General features: G+C 36.8%; 1 protein-coding gene across 3 annotated transcripts in view; it reads right to left on the bottom strand.

Annotated features, from left to right (window-relative positions):
- LOC110443896 (cadherin EGF LAG seven-pass G-type receptor 2-like) overlaps positions 1-17,570 on the bottom strand; it is a 74,595-nt gene that overhangs the window by 2,443 nt on the left and 54,582 nt on the right. For 2 of the 3 annotated variants that reach the window (XM_021488350.1, XM_021488348.1), the window contains 24 exons: positions 17,182-17,295; positions 16,738-16,900; positions 16,143-16,411; positions 15,688-15,877; positions 14,236-14,337; positions 13,401-13,495; positions 12,905-13,114; positions 12,129-12,312; positions 11,722-11,865; positions 11,040-11,151; positions 10,572-10,748; positions 9,981-10,140; positions 9,528-9,734; positions 9,242-9,395; positions 8,813-8,879; positions 8,347-8,413; positions 7,912-7,991; positions 7,407-7,575; positions 6,060-6,146; positions 5,227-5,491; positions 4,394-4,564; positions 3,547-3,624; positions 2,900-3,079; positions 823-979 (listed from right to left, as the gene is read on the bottom strand). In XM_021488350.1, coding sequence (XP_021344025.1) covers positions 823-979; positions 2,900-3,079; positions 3,547-3,624; positions 4,394-4,564; positions 5,227-5,491; positions 6,060-6,146; positions 7,407-7,575; positions 7,912-7,991; positions 8,347-8,413; positions 8,813-8,879; positions 9,242-9,395; positions 9,528-9,734; positions 9,981-10,140; positions 10,572-10,748; positions 11,040-11,151; positions 11,722-11,865; positions 12,129-12,312; positions 12,905-13,114; positions 13,401-13,495; positions 14,236-14,337; positions 15,688-15,877; positions 16,143-16,411; positions 16,738-16,900; positions 17,182-17,295 — 3,602 coding nt within the window. The remainder of the gene's footprint in view (positions 1-822; positions 980-2,899; positions 3,080-3,546; positions 3,625-4,393; positions 4,565-5,226; positions 5,492-6,059; positions 6,147-7,406; positions 7,576-7,911; positions 7,992-8,346; positions 8,414-8,812; positions 8,880-9,241; positions 9,396-9,527; positions 9,735-9,980; positions 10,141-10,571; positions 10,749-11,039; positions 11,152-11,721; positions 11,866-12,128; positions 12,313-12,904; positions 13,115-13,400; positions 13,496-14,235; positions 14,338-15,687; positions 15,878-16,142; positions 16,412-16,737; positions 16,901-17,181; positions 17,296-17,570) is intronic. The other variant, XM_021488351.1, reaches the window with a different exon arrangement.

Raw genomic sequence — 17,570 nt, 5'->3', positions numbered from 1 at the left:
TTCTATTTTAGCAGTGTGTATTCAATATCTTTTGACAAAAACTGTTCTGATTAATTATTCAAACCAGTAGTACTTTATTTTATTTTTTTGGTTTGATATTGTTCAACATCCTATGAACAGCTAAGGTAGTTTCAGGACGTGCCTCTGATTGTGTAATGTATGTGTACATCTGTGAATGTCAGCTGGAGACGAAGTAATGTGAGACATTGTATGGTATTGTATTTGATAGTGTGTTCTGATTAATCATTCATTAAATCAATAGGTATTTATAATCGGGATTCAGTACAACATGAAAGGATAATAGAAGTATACAACAAGTGTGGAATACAGGACACACAACATCATCATTTCACCTTTCCCAAAAAGTATAAACATGCTCCCAAATAGTGAGGCTTAAACAGTTGTAAAATACAACAAATATACTAACGAAATACACCAAAAAGGTGGAACAAAATGTGCAAAGTGCAACAACGAACAAGACAAAATATCAAATTTAAAGCAAAACAAAAACACATTTACATATGAATGGTGAAATAAATATAGGTCAAGCTTCAGTGAAATATAGCACAAAGCCTCATCATCTTTCAACCTAAACATGAAGGCTATTTATATGCGGTTAAGGCTCCTGCCCTGTGACCTTCACCAAGTGACCTTCAATGTACCAGGTAGATTATTATGTTTGGATATTAAACTAAAATATCACCATTAAAATTCTTGACTCACGACAAGTGACATTTGCACAGAATATCTGGCCCGAGTATAATATCCGATGTCCAAGATCTTTACCGTCGTCACAGACAATCTTAGTTTCTGGGCACTTACTCTGAATCTGAGGATATACTGCCGTTATGAGTAAGGACCTGCACCTTGACGCGAGGGTCTGGAGGGGGATGGAATGGTCCGTGAGTATTACTACTGCTCGAGTCATTCAACAGACTGTCTGTCCGCACAGGCGGCATTATATAATCCCTGTGACTAGCTGTTACAACAGAAAAGTAGGCTATAAAAGTCTGCGACTAGCTTTGACGAGGTGAAATTCAACCCCGACGTTGTACTGGCTACATGTAAATGTCTATGAATGTCTTCTGTAAATTTCTTACACTTTCAAATCAATTTCATTTTTTTTTTTTACAAATAATTCCAATTTTTACAACTAAGCCGAATAAATATATGCTAATTTTCTCCAAAAAACGTGTTTTTTATAATGACATTCAGAGACATTTACTGTATTCAAATGGTATGTAGCTGAAAACTTATAGAATTAATTTATAATGAATTATAATTCAGAGATGATTCCAGATTCAGTTTAATCAAATTTTTCTCTCCACTCCCCCACCCACCCTCCCCCCAATTTAAAGCAAGTTATTCTTTTCTTTCATACTTAAATATTTCAGGTAGTCTATTTTTCATATGGTAGTGTGAAATAAAAATATATAAATTTCAATTTCAAATATCCTTTTCTGGAATGAACGCTGCATCATCATACAAAACATACAGTTTAACTTTGTCCACAGTACTTGGAATGTGCTTTTGGTTAAAAAATATTGCGTTAATATTTTAAAGTATATTTCTTTGATTATTCGGTCAAGATAATGACAATCTGTCACAAAGTTAAACTGTATTTTATATCAAATAAGCTGGAAGCAAAAAAATGAGCAATAAGAAAATTAAATCCACAAATTCAATCGTCCTGCAATGACCTCTCCAAACTGAACAACAAACATGCCAACACCAAGCAGAGAAGTAGGTGAAGAAATCTCACGAGAATGGTCTTTTGAGATGGTTGATAGAAATACTTCAAATGAATGCTTGCATTGTAATTAAATTAGGCCTCAATATTTCACTGACACCTGCGTACACGTGTGATGAAATGTGGACATGCGGTGTCTGACCAGTATGATTCCAACATATAGCATGCTATTCACACAAAATACAGGACATCGCTGGCAGTGATATGGAATGGTCTATATAACTTATATAACTTGCTTATACAATTTATACCATAATATTGACTAGAAAGTAGAAATATGTGATATATATTTTTCAATACCATCACAAACTCGTGATAAAATGAAAATTTTAGGTGCAACATGATATTTAGCCAACCCTCAACAATAACTTTATTTTTCAGTATTTTTATAAGTTGTTCTACCTGGGTAGTAGTCAATTTGGGAATACACTTCGCCATATTAGCTGATATTTTATGGACAGCACCAGCCTACAGACTAAATACCACTGGCAGTTAATGAAGGTGATGTGAACAAATGTTTGATGGTTTTGTTAAGATTATTTGAACATATGTAAAAATTGTTTTAAACAGGTGTATCTATCAGAAAATGTGTCTATGATTAATATATTGTTAAACAGTGTTAATTCTCAAGTTCATATACACATTATTATAATCAAATACTGCTGAAATGTGTAAATACACTTTATATACATATATACAGTCAGATTAATAGAAACTTTACAGAAACACTTATTTACAAAAAATGTATATGCACAATATTTTTGTAATAAATTATTTCACAACCAAATGGTAGGATTATATATTGTATATCTTTGTACAGTGAGAGAGCATACATCTCTTTAATTGTAAAAATTATTTCGGAAAAAACAAAAGGCATTTTGGTAAAGTCATTCTAAACCATGAAATGTATGTACAAATACTGAAATCACTGCCTTAAATGTAGCCAAAGGCAGGTATGAAGTTGATTGTCAATCTTATTGAGGAGTGGTTCTATCGTAACAAAATGACAAATGACAACTTCATGATGCTGAAATAAATGATAAATATACAGCAATTTTGAGAATGTGACCAACCCAATGGAGATAAAGATAAAATTGGGTTATCTCAGCATCATCCCCATCTTTACATAATTGGCAGCCTTTTTACTACCTTGTAGTTCCTGTGCCGGCAGTGTAACGTCAGGTGGTACACTGGACATGGTCACTTGGTCTGACTGGCGATAATCTTCCGACTCCGTGAACTGGAAACCCGACAGGTTTGGGTCACCCGGCCAGTGGCCATATTGGTTCTGTTGTTGTTGTATTTGGCTGTACAGCGGTGGTGGGTTGACTGTGAACAGAACACAATGAATATGCAACAGTGAGAACACATTGTAACAAGAGGCACAAGGTGCCTGTACCACTGACCAGGTATTTCTTGTTGTTGCCGAAATATACTGTATAGCCGGAAAATTTTGCCCAGTCAAAACTTTCACCTGCGCTGGCTCTTATGATAAATTCGCCCTCATTACCAAGGGCGAAAAAAGGCAAAAGTTAAACTGCAGCGAAATTTCCCCAGTATATATAGTGCTAAATGCTAAAAAAAGATTAGAACTAGCAAGTCTGGGACAAACATAAATTTAGGCTTTGTAGTTTTCAAGAATTCCTTTGATATTTTAACATATCACACTTATGGCTGTGACCTTGAAAATGGGAAGGGTCAGTTATCAGAACAGACTTAATAATCCTTCATCACTGGACATCTACTGTAAACATGTGAATATCTATCAGGAAAATAATGCTAACTATATAGCTTACCTGTATTGGCATTGTTTTTCTGTTTTTCTGCGTCATCATTTTCTTTCTTTTTCTTTCTTGCTTGTTCTTTAGCTTCCTCTGTTGACAGAAAACATTTGAACTGGTGATATTCTTATACATTCATTAACCATTAACTCACTCACCCCTGATAATTCATAATGAACTATTCCAACCTTTGAATTAGAAGAGTTCAAAGGTGTCTTCAGTGGTGAATGAGTTAATTAAAATCTGTTTTTCAGAACTTATTTGAGGTATTTGAATCAGGCCATGGTGTATTTCAGTGCATCAAAACCTTTCTGAACTGAATTAAACATCAGGACCAATATTAGCATTCCAATACACAAGTTTTTGAATTAAATATGGCCACCTTATACACAATGATCACAGAAATAAACATATTATTCCTGACCTAGACGCATGTCTGAAAACTGGTTTTATATCTTCTAGAGTTGATTGACTATACATGTATAAAGTTTCAGTTAAGAAAACCTATAGAGAAGTCCCCAAAATTTCACTGGCACTAGACTAATACCCTTTTAATCAAAAGAAGTGACGATCTCCGGCACCAGCAAGCATTCAGTGCTGAGGTGGATCTTACAAGTAATCCACAACACATTACCAAAGAAACCAGAATATGCACCTGGCTATCAGTCTCTCACATATACTTATATACACAACAGTTTCTTAAATATACCCAGCAGTGCCTTATATATACTGGACAGTGTCTTAGTATACACAACTGTGTCTTAATATACCAGACAGTATCTTAATTATATTGAAACCGTTTCATAATACATAACCAGCTGTGTCTTATTTATTCCTTCTGTATGTTGAAATGTCAACTCACCAACTTTCTGATTTAATGGCATTTCTTTCTCCCATGTAAAAGCGACGTCGTCTTCGTCATCTGAGGAGTGACTGGATGCCAGACTGAGGCTAGCACGGCCCACTGACCCGTCACTGTCAGAGTCTGAGTCGTTCCCTGAGCGTTTGTTTGGGCCATCCATGTGGTCAGTAGCTGGAAGGAAGGAGTAGAATTTGTTAGGAATTCCCTCTAAAAGCAAATCAAAATAGTTAGGAATTCCCTCTAACAGCCAATCAAAATAGTTTGGAATTTCCTCTAACAGCCAATCAAAATAGTTTGGAATTCCCTCTAACAGCCAATCAAAATAGTTTGGAATTCCCTCTAACAGCCAATCAAAAATTTAAAACGTAAAAAAAATCCAAAACAATTAATGTTAAAAATATATTGATAAAACTGAGATATTCTACCACCATTTTGTAACAAATTTTGGAGTAAGAAAAAGAGATAACATGAGGAAAGGGAGGTCATGCAATAAGACAATATAAACTAAGGAAGTTCTTTGAAAGCAGGTAGAATGGTTATAATGTGCAAGATAGAAGCAGGGGATGCCAATGAACAGTTAATAGCTATCAGCTGTCTAGTCTGAATTAAAACTATACTGAGTTCTGTGAATGAATTCTACCTATATTAAAAAGTGCCTTAAAAAAGAATTGGAAGATAATTAATTCACTCATAGCAAATTTACACAAAAAACTGCAAGTCTTAGGAATATTCAAGCAAAGTACTTGAGTCTCATAAAAATCTGGATGAGACTGCCTAGATTAGCTGATTAGTAGATTATAGACAGAGGACACTGCAACACCACCACGACTTACTGCCGTTTGGTCTTTTTTCGTGATAAGCCTTGAGGTCGTATCCATAGGGCGGGATCCCAGCATTAGGGGGGTACAAGCTTTCGGAGGGGACGTGGCCAGAGGTAGAGGTACTGGTACTACGCAGATAGTCCTCACCCTTGTACAGACCTCCAGAACTCTTACTGGTCGACCGACTTGTCGTCGACGTCGTAGAAATCCCAACATTCATCGTCCGGTTAATACAACCGTCCATGGAATTGTCTGTGCGATAGGCCAGTGCAGATCTCTGTAAGAAATAGCACATTTGTTTACATCTGTATCTTTATTAAAATCAAATGCACTTCTGTGCGAATAGCGCACATTTCTTTAAAATTACAGGTACTCAACATAATTGTAACTCGATTCAACCTTCAATAGAAGTTTCTAAACAGTATATATATGTCACTTTTGATTTCCAGGAAAATGAATTTTTAATGATGATAATTTTGACTTTTGTCATGGAAAAGTGATTCAACTTGTATACACATGTATATAAATTTATGAGTTTTCCTGATGATATAAAAATTGGTTTTCATTTACACCACTGACAAGCATGCAAGTGTAAGATAAATCTAGTTATCTAATATGTGTCTTAGTCTGTATTTCACCTGCTAATGATAAGACTACTTTTATTCACATGCTAATACGTTCGCTCTCAGTATATATTATGATCAATCCAAACATTCTCTGTCATTAAGCACCCTTTCCTTATACATCCCTCCCCCATTTTTCTAGTAAGCACACCAGACATTCATTCTCGATGGTGAACCTGACTGAGTTCATTATGTGTTAGTGACTGTAAATGTTGACAGTACCGAGCTTCGGGTGCCGCCAAGGTTCTCCGCCATTTCCAATTTCTTTCCCTGACATTTATACCATTGCTTCTTTAGTTGAAGCCGCACCTGTAAAAGAACACAATGCACATGCTTCATTCACAGTCCAGGTAGAAGATTCGGCGAGGGAATCGTAATGCAGATACAAGCTCAAGTCATGTTATATCAGTCAAATCATCATGCTTTCAGGGACTTCATGCAAAGGAAACGTGATGCAATTAGGACATGTACAGTACAAACCCCAGGGGACATAACTCTACAGTAAAAGCGTTGTTTATAACAAACCCCAGGGGACATAACTCTACAGTAAAAAAACATTGTTATAAAAAAACTCCAGGGGACATAACTCTACAGTAAAAAACATTGTTGTAACAAACCCCAGGGGACATAACTCTACAGTTCAAACATTGTTTATAACAAACCCCAGGGGACATAACTCTACAGTTAAAACGTTGTTAATAAAACACTTCAGGGGACATAACTCTACAGTAAAAAACATTGTTGTAACAAACCCCAGGGGATATAACTCTACAGTAAAACGTTGTTATAACAAACTCCAGGTGACATAACTCTACAGTAAAACATTGTTATAACAAACCCCAGGGGACATAACTCTACAGTTAAAACGTTGTTAATAAAACACTTCAGGGGACATAACTCTACAGTAAAAAACATTGTTGTAACAAACCCCAGGGGATATAACTCTACAGTAAAAACGTTGTTTATAACAAACCCCAGGGGACATAACTCAACAGTTAAGCATAGTTTATAACAAACTCCAGGGGACATAACTCAACAGTAAAACGTTGTTATAACAAACTCCAGGTGACATAACTCTACAGTAAAACACAGTCATAACAGACCCTAGGGGGAAAATCTACACAGAAAATCAGGTTTAATACAAACCACACGGGACAGTTACAAGAAAGCATGGTTATAACAAAGCCTTAATGCTACAGTAGCTAACTACAAAGAACAGAATTTCACTAAAGAAATTTCACTATGGAAAATTGATAGTCAACTATGGTGTCCATTAGACCATTCCTTGATCGAGGATATACATATTATGTTTTACAAGCAAGAATTAGCAATAAGTGTGATAGTAGTATACACATGATATCAATTAAACTTTTCAAAGTTCAATCATTGTTAGTCATAGCTTTTATCATTTTCAGGCTAAACTTCCTACAATCAGCCTCTTCAGACTTATAAACAACCTATTCAAGATAATGTTTATTATTTAATTCTGCACATAAAGACCAACTGACTCTTGTTTTTGCAGCCTAACTGTTTTAAGACTTATTTTTACAGTGTCACATTTCCCCCTACCTTTTTATCACCCACGATATAGGCCACGAATATGAAGCCACCTTCAGCCAATGAGAAGATGGCGTAGGCGTAGTGAAGGGGCACCAGGTTATAGTTAACAGACACAAGTCCCAGTATCCAGGTGACACCTAACAACAGGAGGATGGCCAGGCCACAGAATATACGGGCCCTGAAAAACAAATGTACACGAGTTAGTTTTAGGGACGATATTGAATTCAGATGTTTTCCACATGTTTATTTCCACAAAGCTTAATTTATTCTGCTTACATAAAACATGTTAAGATATTGAACTTAATCGAGATTTACATCCACATTTTTTTTAATATATCCATACTTGATGTCAGTATGTGAAATCAAAACAACAGCAGGGTTTATATGTACACGTGTCGAACATAATTTACATTACCACTAAAATGAATTTCTGCAAAAATGTTTTTTCTGAACTTGTCACCACAAATGAAAAACAGTGTTTCAAACCTCATGAAATCTAACTTGAATAACTCACCTGAATCCGACAATGTCGTTGACATGGATTTTTTCTCTAAAACTCGCCTTCAGGGCAAGTATAAATGTTAGGATGATTACCTGCAAAAAAAACCAAAATTGTGTGGATCAATATTTTCAAACATTCAGGACACGGTGAAATATATCTAGGGGATAAGAGTGGCCATTAGGATTTAAGGACTTCTTAGTCATTGTACTAGAAGCTGTCAGTCAATCCTGACTACATGTGCACACTAGGCTCTTTCAAAAACATCTTCCCATTGTTAAATTTCTTTCCTAATAGTTTTGATTCTGTGCTGAATTAGCGTTCACGTTGTAGGAACTACTGTTTTATTGTAATAAAGCTTTGTTTTTAAAGAGTTTAAAAAGAATTTAAAATGTGAAAGTACGGCCCCCTTAAAGACAGCATATTCATGTCTGTAGTGCCAATACCTACCAGCACTCCAAATACAACAGGTCCAGCAAAGCTCCATATAAATGATTGGGCCATGTCCAGCCAACAACTGCAAAATCATAAACCCACATGGTTAGTCAACAGGTATAGCTCCATAAACCAACATGGTTAGTCAACAAGTATAGCTCTAAGTATATACACAGTTATAAACAATAGTCCTGTGTCCCGACAAAATCTTCTTTTAGATCAAAACCTGCAAGAATTCTTTGGGAACCTCAGAAATATTTTCTATACATATGGAAGAGGAGGTTCCATCTAGGGTTTCCTCTGAGCATTTTCATTATTTCATATCTAAATAACTCACATTTTTCCTTTAAAATTTCATAGCAATTTTCAGAATAAAAGGATATTTTATTTTTAAATTGTATCTTATGCAACATTTCCTGCTTAGTGCTGATCAGTTTTTCCTTATAGAGGCATTATGAAAATGTTACACTTCATTACTTACAACTGTGAGCCACCGTACCCGTCTGTGTACAGCCCAACAGACAGCCCGACGATGATACCAGGTATAACTGGAAATAAAACACGTCTAATAAATGCATTTTCAATTTCAACAGACTGACATAAAAATGTACAAATACCATACTTTTGTCAGCAAATAAATAAAAGAGAGAAAAGTCTACATCATTGTAATCTGAAAATATCTGTATCGTTCTCTACATAACACTCAAAAGTTGGCAAAAAAAAAAAATTGCTAATAAAAGAGCTAACATTTTCAGATCCTAATGATAAAGTACCATTAATTTTGATTTGATGAGCATTAGGCTTCAACTAGCTGTCTTTTACCACAATCAATTTCCTACTAATAACAGGAATTTTCCTTAACAGCACTAAGTAAATAATACAGAGTACTGGATTAGTTGCTAATGCATACCATATCCAATGAGATAGTAGAACTTCATGGAGCCGTAGTTTATGTCCCGGATCTCAGTGAGGCGGCGGTAAAGGTGTAACATCTCGACAAACAGCCAGGAGAATGCCGCCAGGTAAAAGTAGTGTAGCGATATGGACACCAACCGACAAAACAGCTGCAACACGGATAAATGTTCAATTTTGAGTAAATTTATGGATTTAATTAAATGATTTAATTTTGTTATGACGAAATACAGTATTACTGAAGATCCTATTTACGCTGCGGTATCCTAAAACAGAAGCCTCACCTCTGGTTCCGTCCTATACACGCCCGAGATGAACGCCAGGTCGGATATGAAGATGGTGAACACCAGGTTGATGAGGATACTGTTGGCATTACTCTGGAGATGTTTGAAGCACATGAAGATGAAGAACGCCACAAACAGGCAGATCAATGTTATTCCTATGGCGATGAAGCTGACAACCTCCAAAGAAATGGCGCCCTTGGCAACATACTGTTAAGTAGAACGACAAATGGGAAATTAGTCAACATCAGAATATCCGCAACATCATTTCTTTATAATGCTTTGATTGTACAAATAAAAAGTATCACTTTTCTCTTATGAGAACAAACTGATGACAATTGTTTGCAGAAAATTGAAAATGATCAAATTTAAAAGACCAACTTCTGAAATTATGTATTAAAATTGGTTATTTTGTTCTTCATTCCACAAAAATGAATTGACAAAATGAACAAATACCTCTGAGTCTGCAACATCCATGAGGACACCGAATGAAGTCATGTGATCACATGAGCATTCTATGAATTTCTGCAGTACAGCAGGATCACTTCCTTCCAGGATTTCCCTCTCATAGCGGTCAGTTATCTCACAGCCACTGGTGGACCATTCACCAACATATCTAACAAGGTCAAACAAAGTCATAAGGAAAGGCTGAAGTAGCACAAGTGTAACAATGACATTACAAAAGGCCAAAGTAGGAGATGACCAATTAAAAGTCCTAATGAAAGATCTTTTCACAAGGTCAAACAAAGTCATTACAAAAGGCTAAAGTAGAAGATAACTGAGTCACTTCAACATAACGAAAGGTAGAATTAAGAGATACCAAAATAAAAGTCATAATGAAAGGTCATAGAAGAAGATACATAAAGTCCTTACAAAAGGCAAAAATAGATGGTACCTATGACAAGGTCAAACAAGGTCATTATGAAAGTCAAAAGTTGGGATACCTGTTATAGGACAAAATAGGAGACACCAAACAAGGGATACCTGTCCATTTGGGATTCCCCCCCCCCCCATCCCCCAGGAGACATAGTTGGCTAGGGTACTTACGAGTTCGGGCTGTGCTTCCAGTAGACACACTGTGGACTTGACCGATTTACTGTCATATCTTGTTTGAACACCATCTTGATAGGCTCCGCCAGCGCCCCGGTCACAAGCTCCCCCTGGTCCCTCACCAGAAGTGTGATGACCGGGGCATTAACATCCAGCGGCCGCTCCTCAATTTGTCTACAAACAAAAAAATATGAAAAAAAAATGTTTATAAAGTTAAGAAACCTGTTGTCTAGCTACATGCCTATAAATAATACAAAGGGACTTTTGCCATCTAACTGAACATATATCATAATTAAACACAGCTAATTCCCTTCAAATCTATATATGGTATATAGTGCTATTGCTGACCACTTACATTGTATAAGAAAATCTTTCTCCAGTATTTCACCTTTCATTACATTTAAAAACCTTTTTTTTCACTGTTCACAACTCGTTACAAAAATAAGAATGTCAAAGGTCACTTACCTGACATTTGAATCAAATATCTTTGGTAAAATGTCACCTAGGTTCTTGTACATGATGAAGCCTACATACGCCGTGGATGACGAGATAGCTTCAAAGACTGGCGCTAACGGATCTGTAATGGAAAAGATTGTATGTCTGTAATGGTGAGTGTTGATAGAAGTTAAATCTTGATACTGTTAATGTATTGACATAGTCTTCAGGAGATACGATGATTTGTTCACCCAAGGCATGTCACGTTTTCCAATGGTGAACAGTTTCAGACAACAGGAGCAAACAAACGTTAAGAAATGAAATCTGGTCACTCTGTTCCGATTCCAATATGGGAGATGTGATTTTGAGATTGTTGTAATATCCTGTGAGGACGGAGAAAAAATATATATCATGTGCAACATAGTTTACCATTAAAATGTCTCTCTTTCTCCCTCTATATAATATACCTATATATGTTGAATAGCCCTGAGCATGGTCAACGGATGAATTCAGTCCAAGCAAATACACTCCCAAGGTTTTTGAGATTGTCTAATTAATCACAAATCTGATTAAGATAAAATCCTGGATTGTTAATACTTTTCAGGAGCATGAGTGACAAATGATCCTAATTTAGGAACCTTGTGTCTCAGTGGAAATGATCTGAACATGATAATAGGGAAATTATATCAAACTATGACAGGCGAGGGCTTACCTGAGGGAAGGGGTGTGGAAACGACCGACTGAGACAGCATGATGTAGGTATCGTCATCAAAGGTATCCTTCTTTACAATGTTGTTAAACTTGGGTATCCTCTGACCGGAGAAATTTTCTGCTGACAAGTTGTCCATCACCAGAACTAGGCAAACACAAAAGTCAGTTGTTGAGGTCATTTATTTTATTTACTTTAAAAACTTTTTAATTTGATTAAAAATTATTTGAATTTGAATTTGAACTATAATTGATTGTAAGTATATTCCATTTGTCTTTTCGTACGTCGCCTTGCAGAAAAAAAAGTTATCCACAAAACGAATTTGTAAGGTATGAAAGTCGTTAATTTACACACAATATTCTGGACATTATTGAATCACAGCAGGAATCAGTAACTAATACCATACTTACCAATGTTTTCCGACACAACACTGTAAGGTTTGCTCTGTAGAGTGGCAAGGTTCTCTGACAAAATAGCCAAGTACTTCTCCAGTTTCCATTGCAACTCGGCAATGCCACCTGAGTTTTTGTTGATGACCAGCCAGTCGTTATTGTAGCGGGGTTCCATGACCGTACTCAGGATATCAAGCATGCTCTGTGAGACACAACACAAAATATTACCATGCTTTGCAAGGCATGAACCCATTCAAACTCGAACTCAAAATTACAGGCAATTTAGTCATCAAACCAGTTACCAATTGAGGACAAAACAAAATCTAGGGTCTTGATTTCTTGTTTTAAGTGAATAATAGGATAACTTATTATCTTTTCAATACTTTATATATATATGCATAAATAACATCTCTGCAGTATAGCCCCATGCTTACAGTGGCTGAAGATGACCTTGAAAAGCTAGTAACATTGACTAGGTAGAATGTTACCTGTAGGTATGTGACAACTAAGTCAGAATGTTACCTGTAGGTATGTGACAACTAAGGCAGAATGTTATCTGTAGGTATGTGACAATTAAGGTAGAATGTTACCTGTAGGTATGTGACAATTAAGGTCGAATGTTACCTGTAGGTATGTGACAACTATGGTAGAATGTTAACTGTAAGTATGTGACAATTAAGGTAGTATGTTACCTGTAGGTATGTGACAACTATGGTAGAATGTTACCTGTAGGTATGTGACAACTAAGGTAGAATGTTACCTGAAGGTGTGTGACAACTAGGGTAGAATGTTACCTGTAGGTATGTGCTGTCCTGCTCCGATGTCAGACTCAGGCCAGTTTGTTGGACCTCGTAAGCTAGAGTCTGGTTCAGGATGCGGTACGTAATATAAATATCATTTCCAAACAGTCGGGTGGCCTTCATCACAGCATCACAAAGTTTCCTCATAATTTTTTTGGCCACAAAGGTTGTGATCTTTAACTCGCCAGACTCTATCTTGTTAATCTGAAATAACACATACCAGTAATTTCACAAACTACACTCAACAATGTTGATGAATGAAACCAATATTGATCCGATAAACCAGGACTGCTGCTAAAACATCATTGTCGTTTATAACAAATCACAACATTGACTATGAATCAAGATAATTTGCTGCAATAAAAAAAAATCACCCTCAAAAGATGCAAGTTTTGATATTTTTTTTGTAAATTCATTGTTTCCTTGATAATCCATTGTACAGAAAATACTTTCAAATGATTCGATCTATGCAACAGCAATCCCTGCTCACCTGTGTCTGGAGAGAGACAAAGTCGGGCTGAGTACAGTTAAACAGATCCGGTGCCAGCCATTTGCCATCCTTAGTACAATTCCTCTTGGCATCACCTAGAAATAAGTAATCATCAAATATACCTTAACAATACGCTCCACAGACTCATACAATTTACTATATTTCAGCCATGTTGTTTATGGCTTAACCCTTTCACCCCTATGTAACTTAAGTAGACTCTTCCATGCATTGATATGGATGAGTCCATTATGGTCTATACAGTGGTGAAAGGGTTAAACAAACCAAATCCATCAAAATTTGTAAAGACTTGTGTCTTTTGTCTTGTGTTACTCCCTCAATGATAGAACGGAGCTAAACACAATGTCTAACCAAGGTCAGTGAAGCGGAAATACGGTAAAGGTCACAGTGACCTACATTAATTATATTTCATATATTAGTGTAGTGTTTCTTGTGATGTATCCACTTATAAAATATTACAGTAATGAAGCTGAATACTCATTCACCCCTGCAATTTCATAATGCACTATTCCAACCTTTGAATCGGAAGAGTTCAAATTTGTCTTCAGGGGTTAATACATGTCTTAACAAAATGTCCAACAAAGATGGACAGGCTAACAAAAAAGTCATTTTCAATAAATCTACCGATCTTTAGGCTGTGTTCTGAATTGGACTCCGAAATCATGATGAAAACTAACTTAAATATTTGTATCATTTAAAGGCTAAACTAGTGAAGAAACAGAATTCTCTGGTAATATTACAGAAATTTTATTAGCATCATGTGATCAATGGTAAGTATTTGAAGTCTCTGAGCCTGTCATATATATTTGGTACCTACCTATAGCTTTATCAGGACAATCTTGTACTGTACGGTTTCCAAACAGTACCCCGTCCCACCACACACCTTCATCATAGGTACGAGGGCACATGTAGTAATTTACTGAAACAAATGATTAACAAAATACATAGACCATCCAAACCAATTTACATAATTGGACTTTTACGTCCAATAAAACAGCTTAATTCTTTTTTTTTTCATTTTTGCAAACTTTTTTTCAAATTTTATTATAAAAAGAAAATGAATCAAATTTTTACAAGGACAAACATAGGTACATCCTCGATATATCTAAGTGTTACGCTCACTTTCTCTCTCTACACCCCTGGAATATGTCATAGCAAACTTGAAGGCACGAAGATAGTTGTTTGATTGGTCTCAGGTAACAAGAGGCCCAGGGGCCTTGATAGCTCACCTGGTATTTTATTTTTCAATCTAAAACCTGCTGAGTACCATACAGGTTTATCAAAGGAGTACAATAAACAAAGTTGCAAGAATAACTACATATAAATCTGTTTTGGTGGGAAAGACACCAAGAAAATGAGATTCCATGTTATGTCCCAATTTTCCTCTATTTCCCCTATTGGGCCACACATGCACCTTTTTATACAAATAAAAACAANGGGGGGGGGGGGGGGGGGGGGGGGGGGGGGGGGGCACACATCTTCCTTTTATAACTATTAAATTCCCTTTGCCCAAAGATTCTCTAGAACAAGTTTGGGTTTGGTTAAAATCCCTTCAACAGTACAGAAGGAGAAGGATCTTTAATGTTTTCCTCTATTTCTCCTAATGGGCCTAACCCATCTGCCATAAAGAAGGGGGCCCACACACCTCAGTTTATGCAAAATTGATTCTTTTGTCACTAAGTATGCTTCAGACTGCATTTGGTTTAAATCTCTTCACTTGTTTAGTAGGAGAAAACAAATCCTCTATTTCCCCTATTGGGCCCCGCCCCTCTGCCCCAGAGGGGCAACACCCTCCGTTTATACAAACTTGAGGCTCCTTTGTCCAAAGATGCTCTAGACCAAATTTGGTCAAAATCCTCTAAGCCGTTAAGGACTAGCAGCGTTTTAAAGGAAAAAGTTGCCAGACGCCTCCATGGCATAAGCTCACTTGGCCCTTCAAGCCAGGTGAGCTAAAGAAAAACTGACCAGCCTGTCAATTTTTACCGTTACGTGACCGTGAAATTCTTTTGATGCACATCAAAGGATCAAACTAGTCTTCTCGTCTCATCAACAAGGTGGCGCACATTGTGCCTTCAATTTTGCTATGACATATTCCAGGGGTGTAGAGAGCGAAAGTGAGCGTAACCCCTGTATATCGAGGATGACATAGGTAGCATGTTGATGACACGTATAACTTTTTGAAAATGAACGAAGATGGAAAACTAAATCTTGTCAACATTCCACCAGAAGAACATTGTAATCCTTGAAAAAATACTTTTAAGTAAATTACCTGTACAGCCACCTCTCAGTAGGTTGATCTCTGCAAACTCGCTATCACACTGTTTACATTGTTGACCAATCACAGTGTCTATACAGAAACACTGACCAGTAACGGGGTGACAGGACTGGTTCTTAGATCCATAATGGTAACAGTCGCAGCTTTTACACGAATCGGAGCCTGCTGGTCGGTAATGGTTTTCCTTCAAACAATACAGAGACATTTTGAGTTCAGACATTCATTACCGAACTAAGTAATTAAAAACAGGTAAAAGCCTTAATATTTGTATTACACTGCAACAAAACAATCCCTTTTGGTTAATTATGAACATGTTTGCTTTTAGTTTGTAGCTCTAAAAGTCAACTGAAGTTGGTGCATGAAATGTCAATTTATGGATGACAGATAATATCACCTTTACCAACATCACAAGTGCTTGGTAGGTTTCCATGCGCCCATTGGTTACCTACCCTGCAGGAGCACTCTCCTGTAGATTTGTTACAGGCCGGGTTGAAGCCCAGCTTCCTGGAGCAATTACATGGCCCACAGATGGGGTGTCCATACCAAGAGGCTGGACATGGCTGCTCGGCAACGATTTCACAGTGGTCACCATTGGTCATCAGACCACAGTCGCAGGTGTAGTTGATGTTCTGACCAAAGGTTGGGCCCCGACAGTTACCCCAGTTCTCACAGGGGTTGTACGTCTGGCAGATGTCTTCACAGTTAGGGCCAAGCGTACCTGTGACAGTAAACACCATAATTGAAATCCTTTCATTAGAAGCCAGATAATGAAAATGATAACAAATTCATATTTAATTCAATAGTTTGTCTTGCATGTAGATGTTCCATGATCTTAATGTATAATATAAAATAAATCCAAAATTTCTTACTAATGCTTACTGAATTTTTGTGACAATGTCTGATGCTGAGGTATTTCAGGTGATTACTGAAAGGCAGTTACAGTGATAGGTTCAGTTGATCACAGACAGTCCAGTCAGAAAGGAGCACCCCCAGACTCCAATCCTGGTCTGGCATTCCACTTTTACTACATGGCAAACTACATACCTGGAGGACAGATGCAAGAGTGGTCTGCCCATTGATCGACACAGGTGGCGCCAGCATGACAGGGGTTGTTATCACACGGATTGGCAATAGTGCAACCCTCGTCTACATTGTGACTCTGAGGTCGAATCAGGATGGCACTGGGTGTGTTCCCTACTCGCATGTCCTTGAAGAAAAATAGAGGTCAAATAATGTTATAATGATTGTAGCCAATTATATTGAATGGTATGCTGCACAACTTTAAAGTAGGTAGGACATAAATAACCCTTTGGCCCTATGGTTGACCTAAAATATGAGGAAGGAGGGACTTTAGTAGATTCGACCATGCATTGATCAGGATTCGTCCATTATGGTCTACAGTGGTGAAAGGGTTAACAATAATTTTACACCAATACAACAACCTTGGTCTTTAATATGAAGTAAAAAAAATTGATGGGTCAGCCTTACTTCCACACAGCCAACAAATCCTTTAGATATGGCGCCAGTGCCTATCCTCTCAGCTCCCACATATATCTGCTCAATCCTCTGGTTCTGTAGATTTCCTATGACCGTGTCAACTTTCTGGAATGACAAAATGAGAAAGTCAGAAAAATCTTTCATACCAATGACATGATTTTAGCAATAGTAAAACGTGATAGTTTATTGATTGTACCTGCAAGGTTAAGTCTTTATGCTATCTAATGCTTTGAATATTAAGATATTTGTAGCTGTGATTTTTAACATTCTCTATTAATATAAACTTCAAAATATTTATTTTACAACAATTATTAAACAAGTTATTTCAACTTATATTAATCACTCTTGTTGGCTCGGATGTTATCGCGTTGGGGGGGGGG

The sequence above is a fragment of the Mizuhopecten yessoensis genome, unplaced genomic scaffold (assembly GCF_002113885.1).
Source record: "Mizuhopecten yessoensis strain PY_sf001 unplaced genomic scaffold, ASM211388v2 scaffold716361, whole genome shotgun sequence".
NCBI lineage: Eukaryota > Metazoa > Mollusca > Bivalvia > Pectinida > Pectinidae > Mizuhopecten > Mizuhopecten yessoensis.
Note: the sequence above shows the minus strand (reverse complement) of the source record. Positions and strands in the feature narration are given on the sequence as shown.